At 42.4% G+C, this 16,363-nt stretch overlaps 1 protein-coding gene across 1 annotated transcript in view; it reads right to left on the bottom strand.

Annotated features, from left to right (window-relative positions):
• qser1 (glutamine and serine rich 1) overlaps positions 1–16,363 on the bottom strand; it is a 134,324-nt gene that overhangs the window by 37,393 nt on the left and 80,568 nt on the right. The window contains exon 5 of the mRNA XM_039749680.1: positions 5,383–5,684. Coding sequence (XP_039605614.1) covers positions 5,383–5,684 — 302 coding nt within the window. The remainder of the gene's footprint in view (positions 1–5,382; positions 5,685–16,363) is intronic.

Genomic DNA, 16,363 nt, shown 5'->3' with positions numbered 1-16,363 from the left:
TGGTAACACAATAAACTACAGATCCCATAATGCAGCGCTTCAGCTGCCTTGCCGAACACTTACCACGTCCCCGCGGTCTCTTCAGTCGTTTCCTTACTTTGCGAAGGAAGCAGCTTTCTCACAGCTTCTGCACTGTTTTATAAACGAACGATATATAAGAAAGTCCTTTTTCCTTGCTTCGCCAAAGCAGCCTTTTATTTAATCCACGGGTTCTCCGCTGTTTCATTGTTCATTTATTACGATTTTTATAGTTATTGTGTAGGTTTTATTTAAGCCACGGGTTCTTATTTGTGTTCACTGCGGTGTCTCCTTTCGTTTACCAGCTTCGCCAAGTAAACAGCTTTCTCACAGCTTCTGCACTGTTTTAAAATCGAACGACATATAAGAAAGTCCTTTTTCCTTGCTTCAACAACGAAGCAAACTTTTTATTTAATTCACGGGTTCTCTTCTATTTTATTGTTCATTTGTTACGATTGTTACAGTTATTGTGTAGGTTTTATTTAATCCACGGGTTCTCTTCTGTGTTCACTGCGGTGTCTTCTTTCATTTACGACCTTCGCCAAGGAAGCAGCTTTCTCACAGCTTCTGCACTGTTTTAAAAACGAACGACATATAAGAAAGTCCTTTTTCCTTGCTTCACCAACGAAGCAACCATTTTATTTAATTCACGGGTTCTCTTCTATTTTATTGTTCATTTGTTACGATTGTTACAGTTATTGTGTAGCTATTTTAGACTTACTTTACTGTTCAAATACCCATTTCCTTTATTTAATCCGCGGACTCTCCGCTATTTTTTTGTTCCTTTATTACGATTAGAGTTATTTATTGCTTCCCTTCTTTCGCTGACTGCCTGCCCATATAAGCCGCTCCGCTGTTTTTTTGTCAAGCAGCCTTTACATAGCTTCTCCGCTATTTTATAAACAAACGCCATATAAGGCCATCGTTTTTCTTTGCTTCGCCGAATTAGCAGCCTTTTTATTTAATCCACGGGTTCTCCGCAGTTTTATTGTTCGTTTATTACGATTGTTATACTTATTGTATAGGTATTTTATACTTTGTTTACTGATCAAGTAATCATTCCCTTTATTCTTCCAACTATATCCCTATTAAAATATCTATCGACGTGATTACCATCAATGAAAGAACTATCACTTACCGAGTGGTGTCTATGCCCGGAGATGGCGCCTGCCTTTTCCATTCTCTGTGTTACATATTGCACGGACATATCAGGCTCACTTTTGATATCCGCAAGAACATTGTGTCTTATGTATTAAATGACTGGGAGAGGTTCAAAGTGTGGACTGATGATGGTACAGGAGATAATTATAGTACACAGGAGCACTATAAGAAGGAAATGCTTAAGCCCTTCACCTATGGTTCTGCGTGTAAGTTGATGGCTGCCGCTGAATTCTTTGGTTGTCGCTTTCAAGTGTACCGAAATGGGCAGTGGCATTGATTTGAGGCAGGATTGCTTTTCACATGGCCAACTGTATGTTGCATGCTCAAGAGTGAGCTCAGCACACAGCTTAGTCATATTACAGCCAGAGGGCCGAACTGACAACGTGGTATACAGAGAGATCCTTAACAATTAATTTTTTACATATTTTCCTTCAGTCTAAAAATGTTTACTTTTTTATTAATAAAAATATTCAGACAGTATTTCACCGCTGCGAAGCGCGGGTATTTTGCTAGTATATATATATAAAATAGATAGATGAAAAACCACTCTCAGCCTGCATAATTTACTTTCAACAAAAAAAGATAACCGTGGTATGTCTTTCATTTCCTAGGAACATCTGAGTATTGGGGTCCGATCAAATATTTTTAGTGAAGCAGTATTTAGTTGTTTGAAATTAAATCAAATGTGAAAAACTGGCTGTGCAAAAATAATTGTAATTTTGCCGATCTGAATGCATGTAACTGCTCAATACTGATTATTTGCAACACCAAATTGGTTGGATTAGCTTGTAAGCCTTGAACTTCATAAAGAGGTGTGTCCAATTATAAGAAAAGGTATTTAAGGTGGTTAATTGCAAGTTGTGCTTCCCTTTGACTCTCCGTTGAAGAGTGACAGCATGGGATCCTCAAAGCAACTCTGAGAAGATCTGAAAATAAAGATTGTTCAGTATCATGATTTAGGGGAAGACTACAAAAAGCTATTTCAGAGGTTTAAACTGTCAGTTTCAACTGTAAGGAATGTAATCAGGAAATGGAAGGCCACAGGCACAGTAAAACCCAGGTCTGGCAGGCCAAGAAAAATACATGAGCGACATATGCGCAGGATTGTGAGAATGGTTACAGACAACCCACAGATCATCTCCAACAACCTGCAAGAACGTCTTGCTGCAGATGGTATATCTGTTCATCGTTCTACAATTCAGCGCAATTTGCACAAAGAACATCTGTATGGCAGGGTGATGAGAAAGAAGCCCTTTCTACACTCATGCCACAAACAGAGTTGCTTATTGTATGCAAATGTTCATTTAGACAAACAAGATTAATTTAGGAACAAAGTGCTTTGGACTGATGAGACAAAAATTGAGTTATTTGGTCATAACAAAAGGCGCTTTTGCATGGTGGAAGAAGAACACCGCATTCCAAGAAAAACACCTGCTACCTACTGTCAAATTTGGTGGAGGTTCCATCATGCTGTGGAGCTGTGTAGCTAGTTCAGGGACTGGGGCCCTTGTTAAAGTTGAGGGTCGCATGAATTCAGCCCAATATCAAAAAAATTCTTCAGGATTATATTCAAGCATCAGTCACAAAGTTGAAGTTACGCAGGGGTTGGATATTCCAACAAGACAATGACCCAAAACACTGTTTGAAATCTACAAAGGCATTCATGCAGAGGAGAAGTACAATGTTCTGGAATGGCCGTCACAGTCCCCTGACTTGAATATCATAGAAAATCTATGGGATAATTTGAAGCAGGCTGTCCATACTCGGCAGCCATCAAATTTAATTGTACTAGAGAGATTTTGTATGGCAGAATGGTCAAAAATACCTCCATCCAGAATCCAGACACTCATCAAAGGCTGTAGGAGGCGTTTAGAGGCTGTTATATTTGCAAAAGGAGGCCCAACTAAGTATTGATGTACTTGTGCTTATGCAAACGAAGAAGGAGATGGTCAGGGTGGTGTTTGTCACAAACTCAGCGAAACTGTGAGGGAAACTTTTAAGTGCCGGGTCTTAGCTAACATTAAATACAGCCATGGACATCGCACGAGATGGCACCAGCACAGCTGGGAACCTTCAATGCATGTACACCGAGCGGCTCACGTGAACTGACGCAGTGCACAGACAAAAAGCAACAGTTAGGGTGCCCAAATTTATGCACCCGTATAATTTTGTTATGATGCTTACTGCATATTTTCTGTTAATCCAATAAACCTAGTCACTACTGAAATACTACTGTTTCCATAAGGCATGTCATATATTAAAAGGAAGTTGGCACTTTGAAAGCTCAGCTAATGATAAACAAAAATCCAAAGAATTAAGAGGGATATGCAAACTTTTTCATATGACTGTGTGTGTGTGTATGTATGTATGTGTGTGTGTATATATATCTATACTAATAAAAGGCAAAGCCCTCACTGACTCACTCACTCACTCATCACTAATTCTCCAATTTCCTCTGTAAGTAGAAGGCTGAAATTTGGCAGGCTCATTCCTTACAGTTTACTTACAAAAGTTGGGCAGGTTTCATTTCGAAATTCTACGCGTAATGGTCATAATTGGAACCTATTTTTTCGTCCATATACTATAATAGACGTCTCCTCGATGGCCGTGGGAGGTGGAGTTACAACTCCCACGTAACTTAGTGCCTGCCCATATAAGGCCGTCCGTCAGCGGCAATCCAATCAGATTGGCATAATCCAAGGCACAAATAAATCATTTACAGTGGTGCATCCGGAAAGTATTCACAGCGCATCACTTTTTCCACATTTTGTTTTGTAACAGCCTTATTCCAAAATGGATTAAATTCATTTTCATGAAGTCAAAGGAATTGTCTGTAGACCTCCGAGACAGGATTGTCTCGAGGCACAAATCTGGGGAAGGTTACAGAAAAAGTTCTGCTGCTTTGAAGGTCCCAATGAGCACAGTGGCCTCCAGCATCCGTAAGTGGAAAAAGTTTGAAACCAACAGGACTCTTCCTAGAGTTGGCCAGCCATCTAAACTGAGCGATCGGGGGAGAAGGGCCTTAGTCAGGGAGGTGACCAAGAACCTGATGGTCACTCTGTCAGAGGTCCTCTGTGGAGAGAGGAGAACCTTCCAGAAGGACAACCATCTCTTCAGCAATCTAGCAATCCACCAATCAGGCCTGTATAGTAGAGTGGCAAGACGGAAGCCACTCCTTAGTAAAAGGCACATGGCAGCCCGCCTGGAGTTTGCCAAAAGGCACCTGAAGGACTCTCAAACCATGAGAAACAAACTTCTCTGGTCTGATGAGACAAAGATTGAAATTTTTGGTGTGAATACCAGGCGTCACGTTTGGAGGAAACTAGGCACTGCTCATCACCAGGCCAATACCATCCCTACAGTGAATCATGGTGGTGGCAGCATCATGCTGTGGAAATTTTTTTCAGCGGCAGAAACTGGGAGAGTAGTCAGGATAAAGGGAAAGATGACTGCAGCAATGAAAACATGCTCCAGAGCGCTCTTGACCTCAGAGTGGGGCAATGGCTCATCTTTCAGCAGGACAACGACCCTAAGCACACAGCCAAGATATCAAAGGAGTGGCTTCAGGACAACTCAGTGAATGTCCTTGAGTGGCCCAGCCTGAGCCCAGACTTGAATCCAATTGAACATCTCTGGAGAGATCTTAACATGGCTGTGCACCGACGATTCCCATCCAACCTGATGGAGCTTGAGAGGTGCTGCAAAGAGGAATGGGTGAAACTGGCCAAGGATAGGTGTGCCAAGCTTGTGGCATCATATTCAAAAGACTTGAAGCTGTAATTGCTGCCAAAGGTGCATCCACAAAGCATTGAGCAAAGGCTGTGAATACTTATGTACATGTGATTTTTTTAGTATTTTTTTTTTTAATAAATTTGCAAAAACCTCAAGTAAACTTTTTTCACGTTGTCATTATGGAGTGTTGTGTGTAGAATTCTGAGGAAAATTATGAATTTAATCCATTTTGGAAAAAGGCTGTAACATAAAATGTGGAAAAAGTGAATACTTTCCAGATGCACTGTAATTTTGATTATGGTCATAACATAGATTTTGTACTAAAACATTACAAAACAAAAGATAGCAATCTCACAGATATGTATTTCTGTGTAACAGCTACAGGAAGGTGTCTAAATTTACATTGTTAAGAAAGTAAAAAAGTTAATCCGTAATACAAACAAACAAAAGGAACAAACCGATAAAACTTACCTTCAGGTAGTCTATGTCCTCAATCTTTACTACAAATTCATCCCTTTCCCTGTACATCCCTTCTCCACCACTGTCCGACTGGTCTTCATCAGTTGAGCCTTCTATTGCCACAGACAGTTGCTTCAAGGCTAACTGATCTGCAGGAATTTCTTCCCGATTCTCCTGAATGCTGGAATCATCGGCTACTGCTGAATAGGATGGCTGAGGTGGTGCAGACAGGGGATCCTGTTTTAATACTGACAGAGGCGTGCTTGGACCCTGTTCCTGTTTAACTATGGAGCCTGCTGGATTAGCTTCTGGCTCTTGATTGGGAGGAGATTTGGTTAGGAGACAGGAAAATAAGAATGAAAGTGTAAGAATATTTTACTTCAAAGTGAAATAAATTTAATTCAAATGCTAAAGACTGCTGTCAGTTATTTCTTAAGAATACAAATTTACTTTGTTCTACACACAAATGCAGCACAAAAGATTTGAAGACTTTTCTGTTATGTTACAATAAATATTTCTAAAATGTAGTAGGCACAATAATGTATGTAGTACAACATATGTGTAATGAAGCAAATTCAATTTAATATTAGCTGTAAATTTACATAAAACATAAGTAAACCACTTTGATGCTTTAACTATATTGACCCTGTCTTGAGGGTTGCAAATAATGAGGGAGGGAATATCATAGCACACTGAAGTTACGTCATAAAATAATAGATATACGCATGTTAAAATGAAATCAAGACATGGTAGATTAAATGAGTTATAGTTTCTGTTATAGTGAATATGAGCTCAAGATGCTTTACTAATACAAAAGCTGGATGAAAAGCAGTGTATATAAACAGTGTTCATATGACTGTGCTATTTAGTTCATTCCTGGAGCTCCATTACCCAAGGGGAAGATTTATGCCTTATCTAACCTGAGACTCGGCTTGAGTAAATTAATACAATCAGGAAAAAATTGCTAATGAGTTTATCAGTTGTCTCATAGTCAAATGGGAGGTGGCGATTTATGTAAAATAATATATTTATTATATTGTGTGTATGTATGTATATATAATTTTTTTTGTGTGTGTGGAGGAAATTGATTAAGAACTGCAATCATGCATTGAATATAAAGAACTGAATAAAAATACTGATATACTGTTGATACATTATTAATCCCAAGGGGAAAATCAAACACTCTAGCAGCAGCATACTGATAAACAACAATATTAAATTATAGAATGATAAAAATGCAAGTATAACAGACAATAACTTTGTATAATGTTAACATTTAACCCCCCCTACTGGGTGGAATTGAAGAGTCGAATAGTGTGGGGGAGGAACGATCTCCTCAGTCTGTCAGTGGAGCAGGACAGTGACAGCCGTCTGTTTGTCTGTTTGGAGATGATGCTGTTTAGTAGGGAATCCATTCCCGGGAATTTGGGAATCACGGGCTCCCGGGGATGACACAGTGCACAGGCATCTCACATGTGAACAGTTTTAGAATGACCAACACTTATTTTTAATAAAACTACTGTAATATGTTGACACCAATAAAAGACTAACCTTATCTACAAGCAGTTCATGCTGTCATATAAGTACATGTATCTAATTAGTTGCAGTAATAAGAGAGTGTAGAAAGCACAACGTGTCCAGTGTGTGGTCGTCCAGGCATGAGCGCACTTTGTACAGAGTACGCCAGCTGCTGAGAAAGCAAGCTCTGCCTCCACTAAAGTAGGTGGCACAGTCACCAGATACTGATAAACTTGTTCTACACAACACCCATGCTTGCTGTTGCTCTGAAACACCGCAATTTCAGCTTTTACTGATGCATCCAGTTTTTTGTCATCATTCTGTGTTGGCAAGTATCTTGGCACAGAAAATGTGGACGCAACAGACTGACGCATTGCAATTTCAAGTTGCTGGTCAAAGCTGTTGCCTGATGGACGTCAATGAAGTCTGCCCCGTCCCGGCATTCGTGAGCTGCACATTGCAGACTCCTCCCATTCCACTGTGCTCTCTTCTTTATGCTGCCTCCCCAACATACCTCCGCGTAGAAGAGGACGCTCGCCACAACCGTCTGATAGAACATCTGCAGCATCTTATTGCAGATGTTGACAGACTCCAGCCTTCTAAGGAAGTATAGTTGGCTCTGTCCTTTCTTACACAGAGCGTTAGTATTGGCAGTCCAGTCCAATTTATCATTCAGCTGTACTCCCAGATATTTATAGGTCTGCACCCTCTGCACACAGTCACCTCTGATGATCACGGGGTCCATGAGGGGCCTGGTCCTCCTAAAATCCACCACCAGCTCCTTGTTTTTCCCAGTGTTCAGTTGTAGGTGATTTGAGTCGCACCATTTAACAAAGTCCTTGATTAGGTTCCTATACTCCACCTCCTGCCCACTCTTGATGCAGCCCATGATAGCAGTGTCGTCAGCTAACTTTTGCACGTGGTAGGATTCCGAGTTCTATTGGAAGTCCGATGTATATAGGCTGAACAGGACTGGAGAAAGTACAGTCCCCTGCGGCGCTCCTGTGTGACCACAATGTCAGACCTGCAGTTCCCGAGACGCACATACTGAGGTCTGTCTTTAAGATAGTCCACAATCCATGCCACCAGGTATGAATCTACTCCCATCTCTGTCAGCTTGTCCCTAAGGAGCAGAGGTTGGATGGTGTTTAAGGCACTAGAGAAGTCCAGAAACATAATTCTTACAGCACCACTGCCTCTGTCCAAGTGGGAGAGGGATTGGTGTAGCATATAGATGATGGCATCTTCCGCTCCCACCTTCTCCTTGTATGCAAACTGCAGATGGTCGAGGGTGTGGCGGACCTGTGTCCTCAGGTGGTGAAGCAGCAGCTGCTCCATGGTCTTCATCACATGTGACGTCAGAGCGACAGGCCGGAAGTCATTCAGCTCACTAGGACGTGATACCTTTCTGACTAGGGTGATGCAAGATGTTTTCCAAAGCCTTGGGACTCTCCCCTGTTCCAAGGCTCAGATTGAGGATGTGCTGTAAAGGACTCGCCAGCTCCAGTGCACAGGCCTTCAGCAGTCGTGGCAATACTCCATCTGGACCCGCTGCTTTGCTGGCACAAAGTCTCCTCAGCTCACTGCTTACCTGGGCTGCTGTAATTGTGGGTGGGGAAAAACTCCTATGCTGGTATCAGCAGAAGGATGGGTGGAGGGGTACAGCACTCCGAGGTGAGAGTGGGTTAGGGTGGTCAAACCTGTTAAAGAAGTTGTTCATCTGGTTTGCTCTCTCCACGTCTCTCTCGATGGTGGCACCCTGCTTCGAGCTGCAGCTAGTGATGATCATCATCCCATCCCACACTTCCTTCATGTTGTTATTCTGCAACTTCTCCTCCAGCTTTCTCCTGTACTGTTTCTTCGCCACCCTGAGCTGGACTTGGAGTTCCTCCTGCATGCCCTTAGCTCATGCTGATCACCGCCTTTAAAAGCCCTTTTCTTCTGGTTCAAAAGGCCCTTGATGTCTCTTGTAATCCATGGCTGCTTGTTAGCAGAGCAGCGTACTGTTCTTACTGGAACTACAATGTCCACACAGAAGTTGATGTAGTCACTAGTGCAGTCAACAACCTCCTCAATGTTCTCACTATAAAATCCTTGCAGGATATCCCAGTCTGTAGTTCCAAAGCTGTCTCTCAGAGCCTACTGTGCCTTAGGTGACCACTTCCTGAATGAGCGTGTGGTTGTAGGTATCTCCCTCACTCTTGGTTTGTAGTGAGGCTGAAGCAGAACCAGGTTATGATCTGCTTTCCCAAGTGCAGGTAGCTGGGTGGCGCTGTATGCGTCTTTAACGTTTGCATACAGTAGGTCAATAGTCCTATTTCCCCGGGTGTTAACAATCCACATACTGGGAGAAGGCAGGTAATGTTTTATCCAGCATCACATGGTTAAAGTCTCCACTGATTAGCACAAGTGCCTCAGGGTGCTGCACTTGTAGTTTAGCAACAGCGGAATAGATGATGTCACCCACTATCTCCATGTCTGCCTGAGGAGGGATGTAAACAATAACAATTACGTGTCCAAACTCTCTGGGCAAGTAATAGGGACGCAGACTTACGGCCAACAGTTCAATGTCCCTGCAGCAAGTGGAAATTTTAACATTTACATGTCCAGAGTTGCACCACCTTGTATTCACATAGAGAGGGAGTCCTCCTCCTTTCCGCTTCCCGCAGGTACTTGTGTCTCTGTCCGCTCTAACTGTGCTAAACCCAGGTAGCTCCACGTTAGCATCTGGGATGTTAGTTGTTAGCCACGTTTCAAAAAAACGCAACAAACTGTATTCTCTGTAGGTACTGACATTTTTTACCAGCGCAGCCAGTTCGTCGATCTTATTTGGTAGTGAGTTCACATTTCCCAGGATCACAGAAGGCACCGAAGGCTTGTAGCGCCACTTTCTCTCTAGCCGCTTGGCTTTTATTTTAGCGCTGGCTCTGCTGCCACGACACGACCTTCTTACCTCTTTGGGTAAATAGGGAACCACACCGGGACGAGCCTTTGTTCTCTGCGCTTGAAGTTGACTACCTGAATAGACGAGTCTCGGCGTGTAAAAATCCATGTCCAAGTAGTAAAAAGTGTCCAGGGAACGAGTCCACATAAAAGGAAGTGGTAGGAGTGATCAGTGAAACAGAGAAAAGGGTAGCAAGATAAAGTCATACACAGAGCTGCTGGAAAGGCTGCCACTCGCGTCGGCGCCTGAGTCATATACTGGTAAGAACAGTTACCTCTTTCCTAATATTTCTTCTTAATTAAATCAAGTTTCCAGTTCAGCTATATTTACCAGACTATATCTGTTCAGCAGTTACAATCTGATAAGAATAATGGAGGGGGATAAATGGAATTTGCCTTCAATACCACAACTGGACATTACAAGTATTGAGTAGTGCCCTATGGGTTAGCAGACACATTGACAAAGTCTTGAAAGATGGCCAATGAAATTTTCCGTGATTTATTTAATAGTTTATTTAATACTAGGGGATTCCCCCTGCTCACTTCACTCACCAACCCCCACCCCCGGCCTGTGCTATGCACCAGCCACTTCGCGTCTCTGCCGCTTGAGTCGTGAAGAGCGGGCTGAATGCACTCCAAGGAGATGCGGTTGCTCCTCCGAAACCCCCTGTTAAATGGTGACGCAATGAAAACAAATACAGTTACTGGTTTTTTTTATAACCTCTTCACTGCTCGATCAGCTGCTGCTTTCTGCTGCTGCCGTGCCGCGTGATCTGCATCTCACATGACGCTTTGAACATTTAAAAGCCTGTGCAGCAGCTGTCCTACTTCTTTCTTTTATTTCTATCCCGGATGTAGTTAAATCTTTTGGTACAAAGACTTGTCTCGCGGGACATGAATTCTTGATTATTTTTTAGGTTATACTTTAAAAATGGAATAAGAATCTGAAAGTCTAACAACATCACATTAAAGCTTGATAAATTCTGAAAAGAATGCATACCATATATATGTAGGTTTTAAAATAAGCCCGATTTTAAAGCGTGACAAAAAACACGATATAAAAATGTCACATAAAATTGTAGCACTTTTAGGCGTAGGATTTTATATATTGTGAGCAGGGGGATTGAATGCACGCTCCTCAAAAACTCCCTTTTAAACGCTGACAATCTACCTTCACATTGCTTCTTTACTTGCTGGACTGGTGCGGCTGCTCTGTCGCGTTGATATGCTTCTCGTGTGTGTGTTTGTGTCTTTTTCTCTCTCTGATCCACTGCTCCTGTTGGGGAAACCGTGCCTGACAAACACCCCTTTTGAAAAAGAGAAATGTTTGTTTAAATAAAATTCCTGTCTCTACAATCTCCTGTGTTTCTGTGCAAATCTGTGACCCAAGTGTGATAATATATAGAGTAGATTTCAGTATTTATAGTCATTATTTTTTCAATAGAACCAGGCACTGCTCATCACTTGTCTAATACAGTCCCCACAGTGAAGCATGGCGGTGGCAGCATCATGCTGTGGGGGTGTTTTTCAGCTGCAGGGACAGGACGACTGGTTGCAATCGAGGGAAAGATGAATGCGGCCAAGTACAGGGATATCCTGGACAAAAACCTTCTCCAGAGTGCTAAGGACCTCAGACTGGGCCGAAGGTTTACCTTCCAACAAGATAATGACTCTACGCACACAGCTAAAATAATGAAGGAGTGGCTTCACAACAACTCTGTGACTGTTCTTGAATGGCCCAGCCAGAGCCATGACTTAAACCCAATTGAGCATCAGCCTAAAAATGGCTGTCCACCAACGTTTACCATCCAACCTGACAGAACTAGAGAGGATCTGCAAGGAGGAATGGCAGAGGATCCCCAAATCCAGGTGTGAAAAACTTGCTGCATCTTTCCCAAGAAGACTCATGGCTGTATTAGCTCAAAAGGGTGCTTCTACTAAATACTGAGCAAAGGGTCTGAATACTTAGGACCATGTGATATTTCAGTTTTCTTTTTAATAAATCTGCAACAATTTCAAAAATTCTTTTTTTTTGTCTGTCAATATGGGGTGCTGTGTGTACATTAATGAGGAAAAAAAATAATTTAAATGATTTTAGCAAATGGTTTTAGGCAGGTGTGAAAAAAATGCTGTTTCATGAAGACAGTTTCATGTCATGGCAAGACTGAGCACAGCAACAAGACACAAGGTAGTTATACTGCATCAGCAAGGTCTCTCCCAGACAAAGATTTCAAAGCAGACTGGGGTTTCAAGATGTGCTGTTCAAGATCTTTTGAAGAAGCACAAAGAAACGGGTAACGTTAAGGATCGTAGACACAGTGGTCGGCCAAGGAAACTTAGTGTAGCAGATGAAAGACACATCAAGCTTATTACCCTTCAAAATCAGAAGATGCCCAGCAGTGCCATCAGCTCAAAACTGGCAGAAACCAGTGGGACCCAGGTACACCCATCTACTGTCCGTCTTCATGGAAGAGTTGCACCCAAAAAGTCATACCTCCGACGTGGAAACAAGGCCAAGCAACTCAAGTATGCAAGAAAACATAAGAACTGGGGTGCAGAAAAATGGCAGCAGGTGCTCTGGACTGATGAGTCAAAATTTGAAATATTTGGCTGTAGCAGAAGGTAGTTTATTTGTCGAAGGGCTGGAGAGCAGTACTCATTATTGTCTGCAGGCAACAGTGAAGCATGGTGGAGGTTCCTTGAACGTTTGGAGCTGCATTTCTGCAAATGGAGTTGGAGATTTGGTCAGGATTAATGGTGTTCTCAATGTTGAGAAATATAGGCAGATACATATCCATCATGCAATACCACATCAGGGAGGTGTATGATTGGCCTCAAGTTTATTCTGCAGCAGGACAACGACCCCAAACATACAGCCAAAGTCATTAAGAACTATCTTCAGCATAAAGAAGAACAAGAAGTCCTGGAAGTGATGGCATGCTATTGATTTAGATTTCTCTTTTGTTCATTCACTGCATTTAGTTGATTGATGAAAATAAATGATTAACACTTCCATTTTTGAAGGCATTCTTTGTTTACAGCGTTTTATTACCATAATGAATTTTAAATTAAACAACTCAGATGCAGTTGAAGTGCAGACTTTCAGCTTTAATTCAGTGGGTTGAACAAAAAGATTGCATAAACATGTGAGGGAACTAAAGTATTTTTTTAACACAATCCCTTTATTTCAGAGGCTCAAAAGTAACTGGACAAATTAAATAACTGGAAATAAAATGTGCATTTCTAATACTTGGTTGGAAACCCTTTGTTGGCAATGACAGGCTGAAGTCTTGAACCCATGGACATCACCAGATGCTGGGTTTCCTTCTTTTTAATGCTCTGTCAGGCCTTTACTGCAGCGGCTTTCAGTTACTGTTTGTTTGTGGGCCTTTTTGTCCAAAGTTTAGTCTTCAACAAGTGAAATGCATGCTGTCACAGGTGGCTGGGTGCAGTCAGCCATCAACCGCCTATTTAAGTAGCCACTGCCCTGCAATCAAGGCTGGAGTCGAGTGAGGAGGAGGACAAGGTCGTGGCAGAGCTGGCGAGGAGAGGCCCGAGTGTTTGTGTGTGAAGACAGTGGTTATTGACTTTGGGGAGACTGGGTGTTTGGTGGCGGTGCACTTGTCTTTTGTAATATATTGTGAATAAAATGTGGTGATGGATAAAACGGTGTCCGCCTGTGTGTGTCCGGGCCGTCATATTTCACAATGCTCAATTGGGTTAAGATCAGGTGACTGACATGGCCATTCAAGAATTTTCCACTTCTTTGCTTTAATAAACTCCTGCTTTGCTTTGGCTGTATGTTTTGGGTCATTGTCCATCTGTATCATGAAACGCCGCCCAATCAATTTGACTGCATTTAGTTGGATTTGAGCAGACAGTATTGTCTCAGAACACCTCAGAATTCATTTGGCTGCTTCTGTCCTGTGTCACATCATCAATAAACACTAGTGTCTCAGTGCCACTGGCAGCCATGCACGCCCAAGCCATCACAATGCCTCCAACGTGTTTTACAGATGATGTGGTATGCTTCGGATAATGAGCTCTTCCATGCCTTCTCCATACTTTTTTTTTTCTTGTCATCATTCTGGTAAAGGTTGATCTTGGTTTCATCTGTTCAAAGAATCTTTTTCCAGAACTGTGCTGCCTTTTTTTAGATGTTCTTTAGCAAAGTCCAATCTAGCCTTTCTGTTCTTGAGGGTTATGAGTGGCTTGCACCTTGCAGTGCACCCTCTGTATTTACTTTCATGCAGTCTTCTCTTTATGGTAGACTTGGATATCGATACACCTACCCCCTGGAGAGTGTTGTTCACTTGGTTGGCTGTTGTGAAGGGGTTTGTCTTCATCATGGAAATGATTCTGCGATCATCCACCACTGTTGTCTTCCGTGGACGTCCAGGTCTTTTTGCGTTGTTGAGTTCACCAGTGCTTGCTTTCTTTCTCAGGATGTACCAAACACTAGATTTTGCCACTCGTAATGTTGTAGCAATTTCTCGGATGTTTTTTTTCTGTTCTTGCAGCTTAAGGATGGCTTCTTTCACCTGCATGTTGTCTGTTCACAGCAAAATCTTCCACATGCAAACTCCAGGCATTCAAAATACCCGTGATTCGCAGTGGTGAAGTACTGCCTTAAAATTTTTATTAAGAAGAAAAGTAAACCTTTTTAAACTGAGGGAAAATATGCCAATAATTATTTGTTAAGGATCTATTTGTATGCCACGTTGTCAGTTCGGCCCTCCGGTTGTAACATGACCAAGCTGTGCGCTGAGCTTACTCTTAAGCATGCAACATACAGTTGGCCATGTGAAAAGCAATCTTGCCTCAAATCTCACAGCTTGGATTGCTGCTGTCATAATCGGTTTGAGTTTCATGGTTTATTTCAATTACGTTAGTATTTGCAGGACTTGTTGTGTTGAAGTTACATTCGGCATCTGTCAAGTGTTGTAAGCATACAACCGGTTTCATCGATAACTTTGTATCCAGCTTTTGAGAGTTTAAACATTCATAAACATCAAAGTGTCCACTACTCAAATCGTCACCTGTGAATCTAAGATGTTTAAGAGGCATTGGCGGTTGTCCAAAGGTGTAAAATATTTGGCCATTTCGGTACACTTGAAAGCGAAAACCGAATAATTCAACGGCAGCCATCAACTCACATGCGGAACCATAGCTGAAGGGCTTAAGCAGTTCACTCTTATAGTGCTCCTGTGTAGTATAATTATCTCCTGTACTGTCATCAGTTCACCCCTTGAACCTGATGCAGTCATTCAATACAGAAGACACGATGTTCCTCCAGATATCAAGAGTGAGCCTGATATGGCCGTGCAATATGTAACACAGAGAATGGAAAAGGAAGGTGCCATCTCCGGGCATGGAAACCACTCGGTAAGTGACAGTTCTTTGATCGATGGTGATCACCTCGATTGGAACGATAAAGGAAATGGGTACCTGAACAGTGTAAACTAAGTCTAAAATACCTATACAATAACTATAATCATAATAAACGAACAATAAAACAGTGGAGAAGCCGTGGATTAAATAAAAAGGCTGCAGTTATCAGCAGGGAGATGTGAATACTGTGGCGAAGCAAGGAAGGGAATGAAGAGACTGCAGCGACAGATGGCCTTATATAGGCAGGCAGTCAACAACATGGGGGGCGTGGGGATGGGGGATCCAACGCCGCCTCACATGCTGACCGAGCTGCAGGCTATGGACGTTTATATGTACGTAAGTAAGATTCAGTTAGCGTTGGGAACCCGCGTAACAAATTTCTTGAAGATGAGCCTATAAGTAACTAAGACTATTGGAAAGTTCAATATGGCGGCCGACAGTGGCATCATACCACAGAAATAAGTACGTACATCGGTTTCGGTTAGCGCAGGGAAGCCGCCTACCAAATTTCGTGAAGATGGGGCCATAAATAAGAAAGTTTAACATGGCGGACATTGTCGACCGTTACTCATAGAATTGTTATCAGCAAGGAGACGTGAATACCGTGGCAAAGCAAGGAAGAGAATGAAGAGACCGGAGCGATGGATGGCCTTATATAGGCAGGCAGCCAAGAACGTGGGAGGCGTGGGGATGGGGGACCCAACGCCGCTTCATACGGCGACTGAGCTGAAGGCTATGGACGTATATATGTATGTAAGTAGGATTCATTTAGTGTTGGGAACCCAAGTACCAAATTTCTTGAAGATGGGCCCATAGGTAACAAAGACCGTTGGAAAGTTCAATATGGTGGCCGACAGTGGCCTCATACTACCGAAATAAGTATGTACAGTAATCCCTTGCTATATCGCGCTTCGACTTTCACGGCTTCACTCTATCGCGGATTTTATATGTAAGCATAACTAAATATATAATGCAGATTTTTCACTGTTTCGCGGGTTCTGCAGACAATGAGTCTTTTTACTTCCTGTACATGCTTCCTCAGTTGGTTTGCCCTGTTGATTGCATACAAGGGACGCTATTGGCGGATGACTGAGAAGCTAACCAATCAGAGCGCACAGTTAAGTTCCTGTGTGCTGAATGC

This window comes from Polypterus senegalus, chromosome 1 (genome assembly GCF_016835505.1).
Source record: "Polypterus senegalus isolate Bchr_013 chromosome 1, ASM1683550v1, whole genome shotgun sequence".
In the NCBI taxonomy this organism is placed as follows: domain Eukaryota; kingdom Metazoa; phylum Chordata; class Cladistia; order Polypteriformes; family Polypteridae; genus Polypterus; species Polypterus senegalus.
Note: the sequence above shows the minus strand (reverse complement) of the source record. Positions and strands in the feature narration are given on the sequence as shown.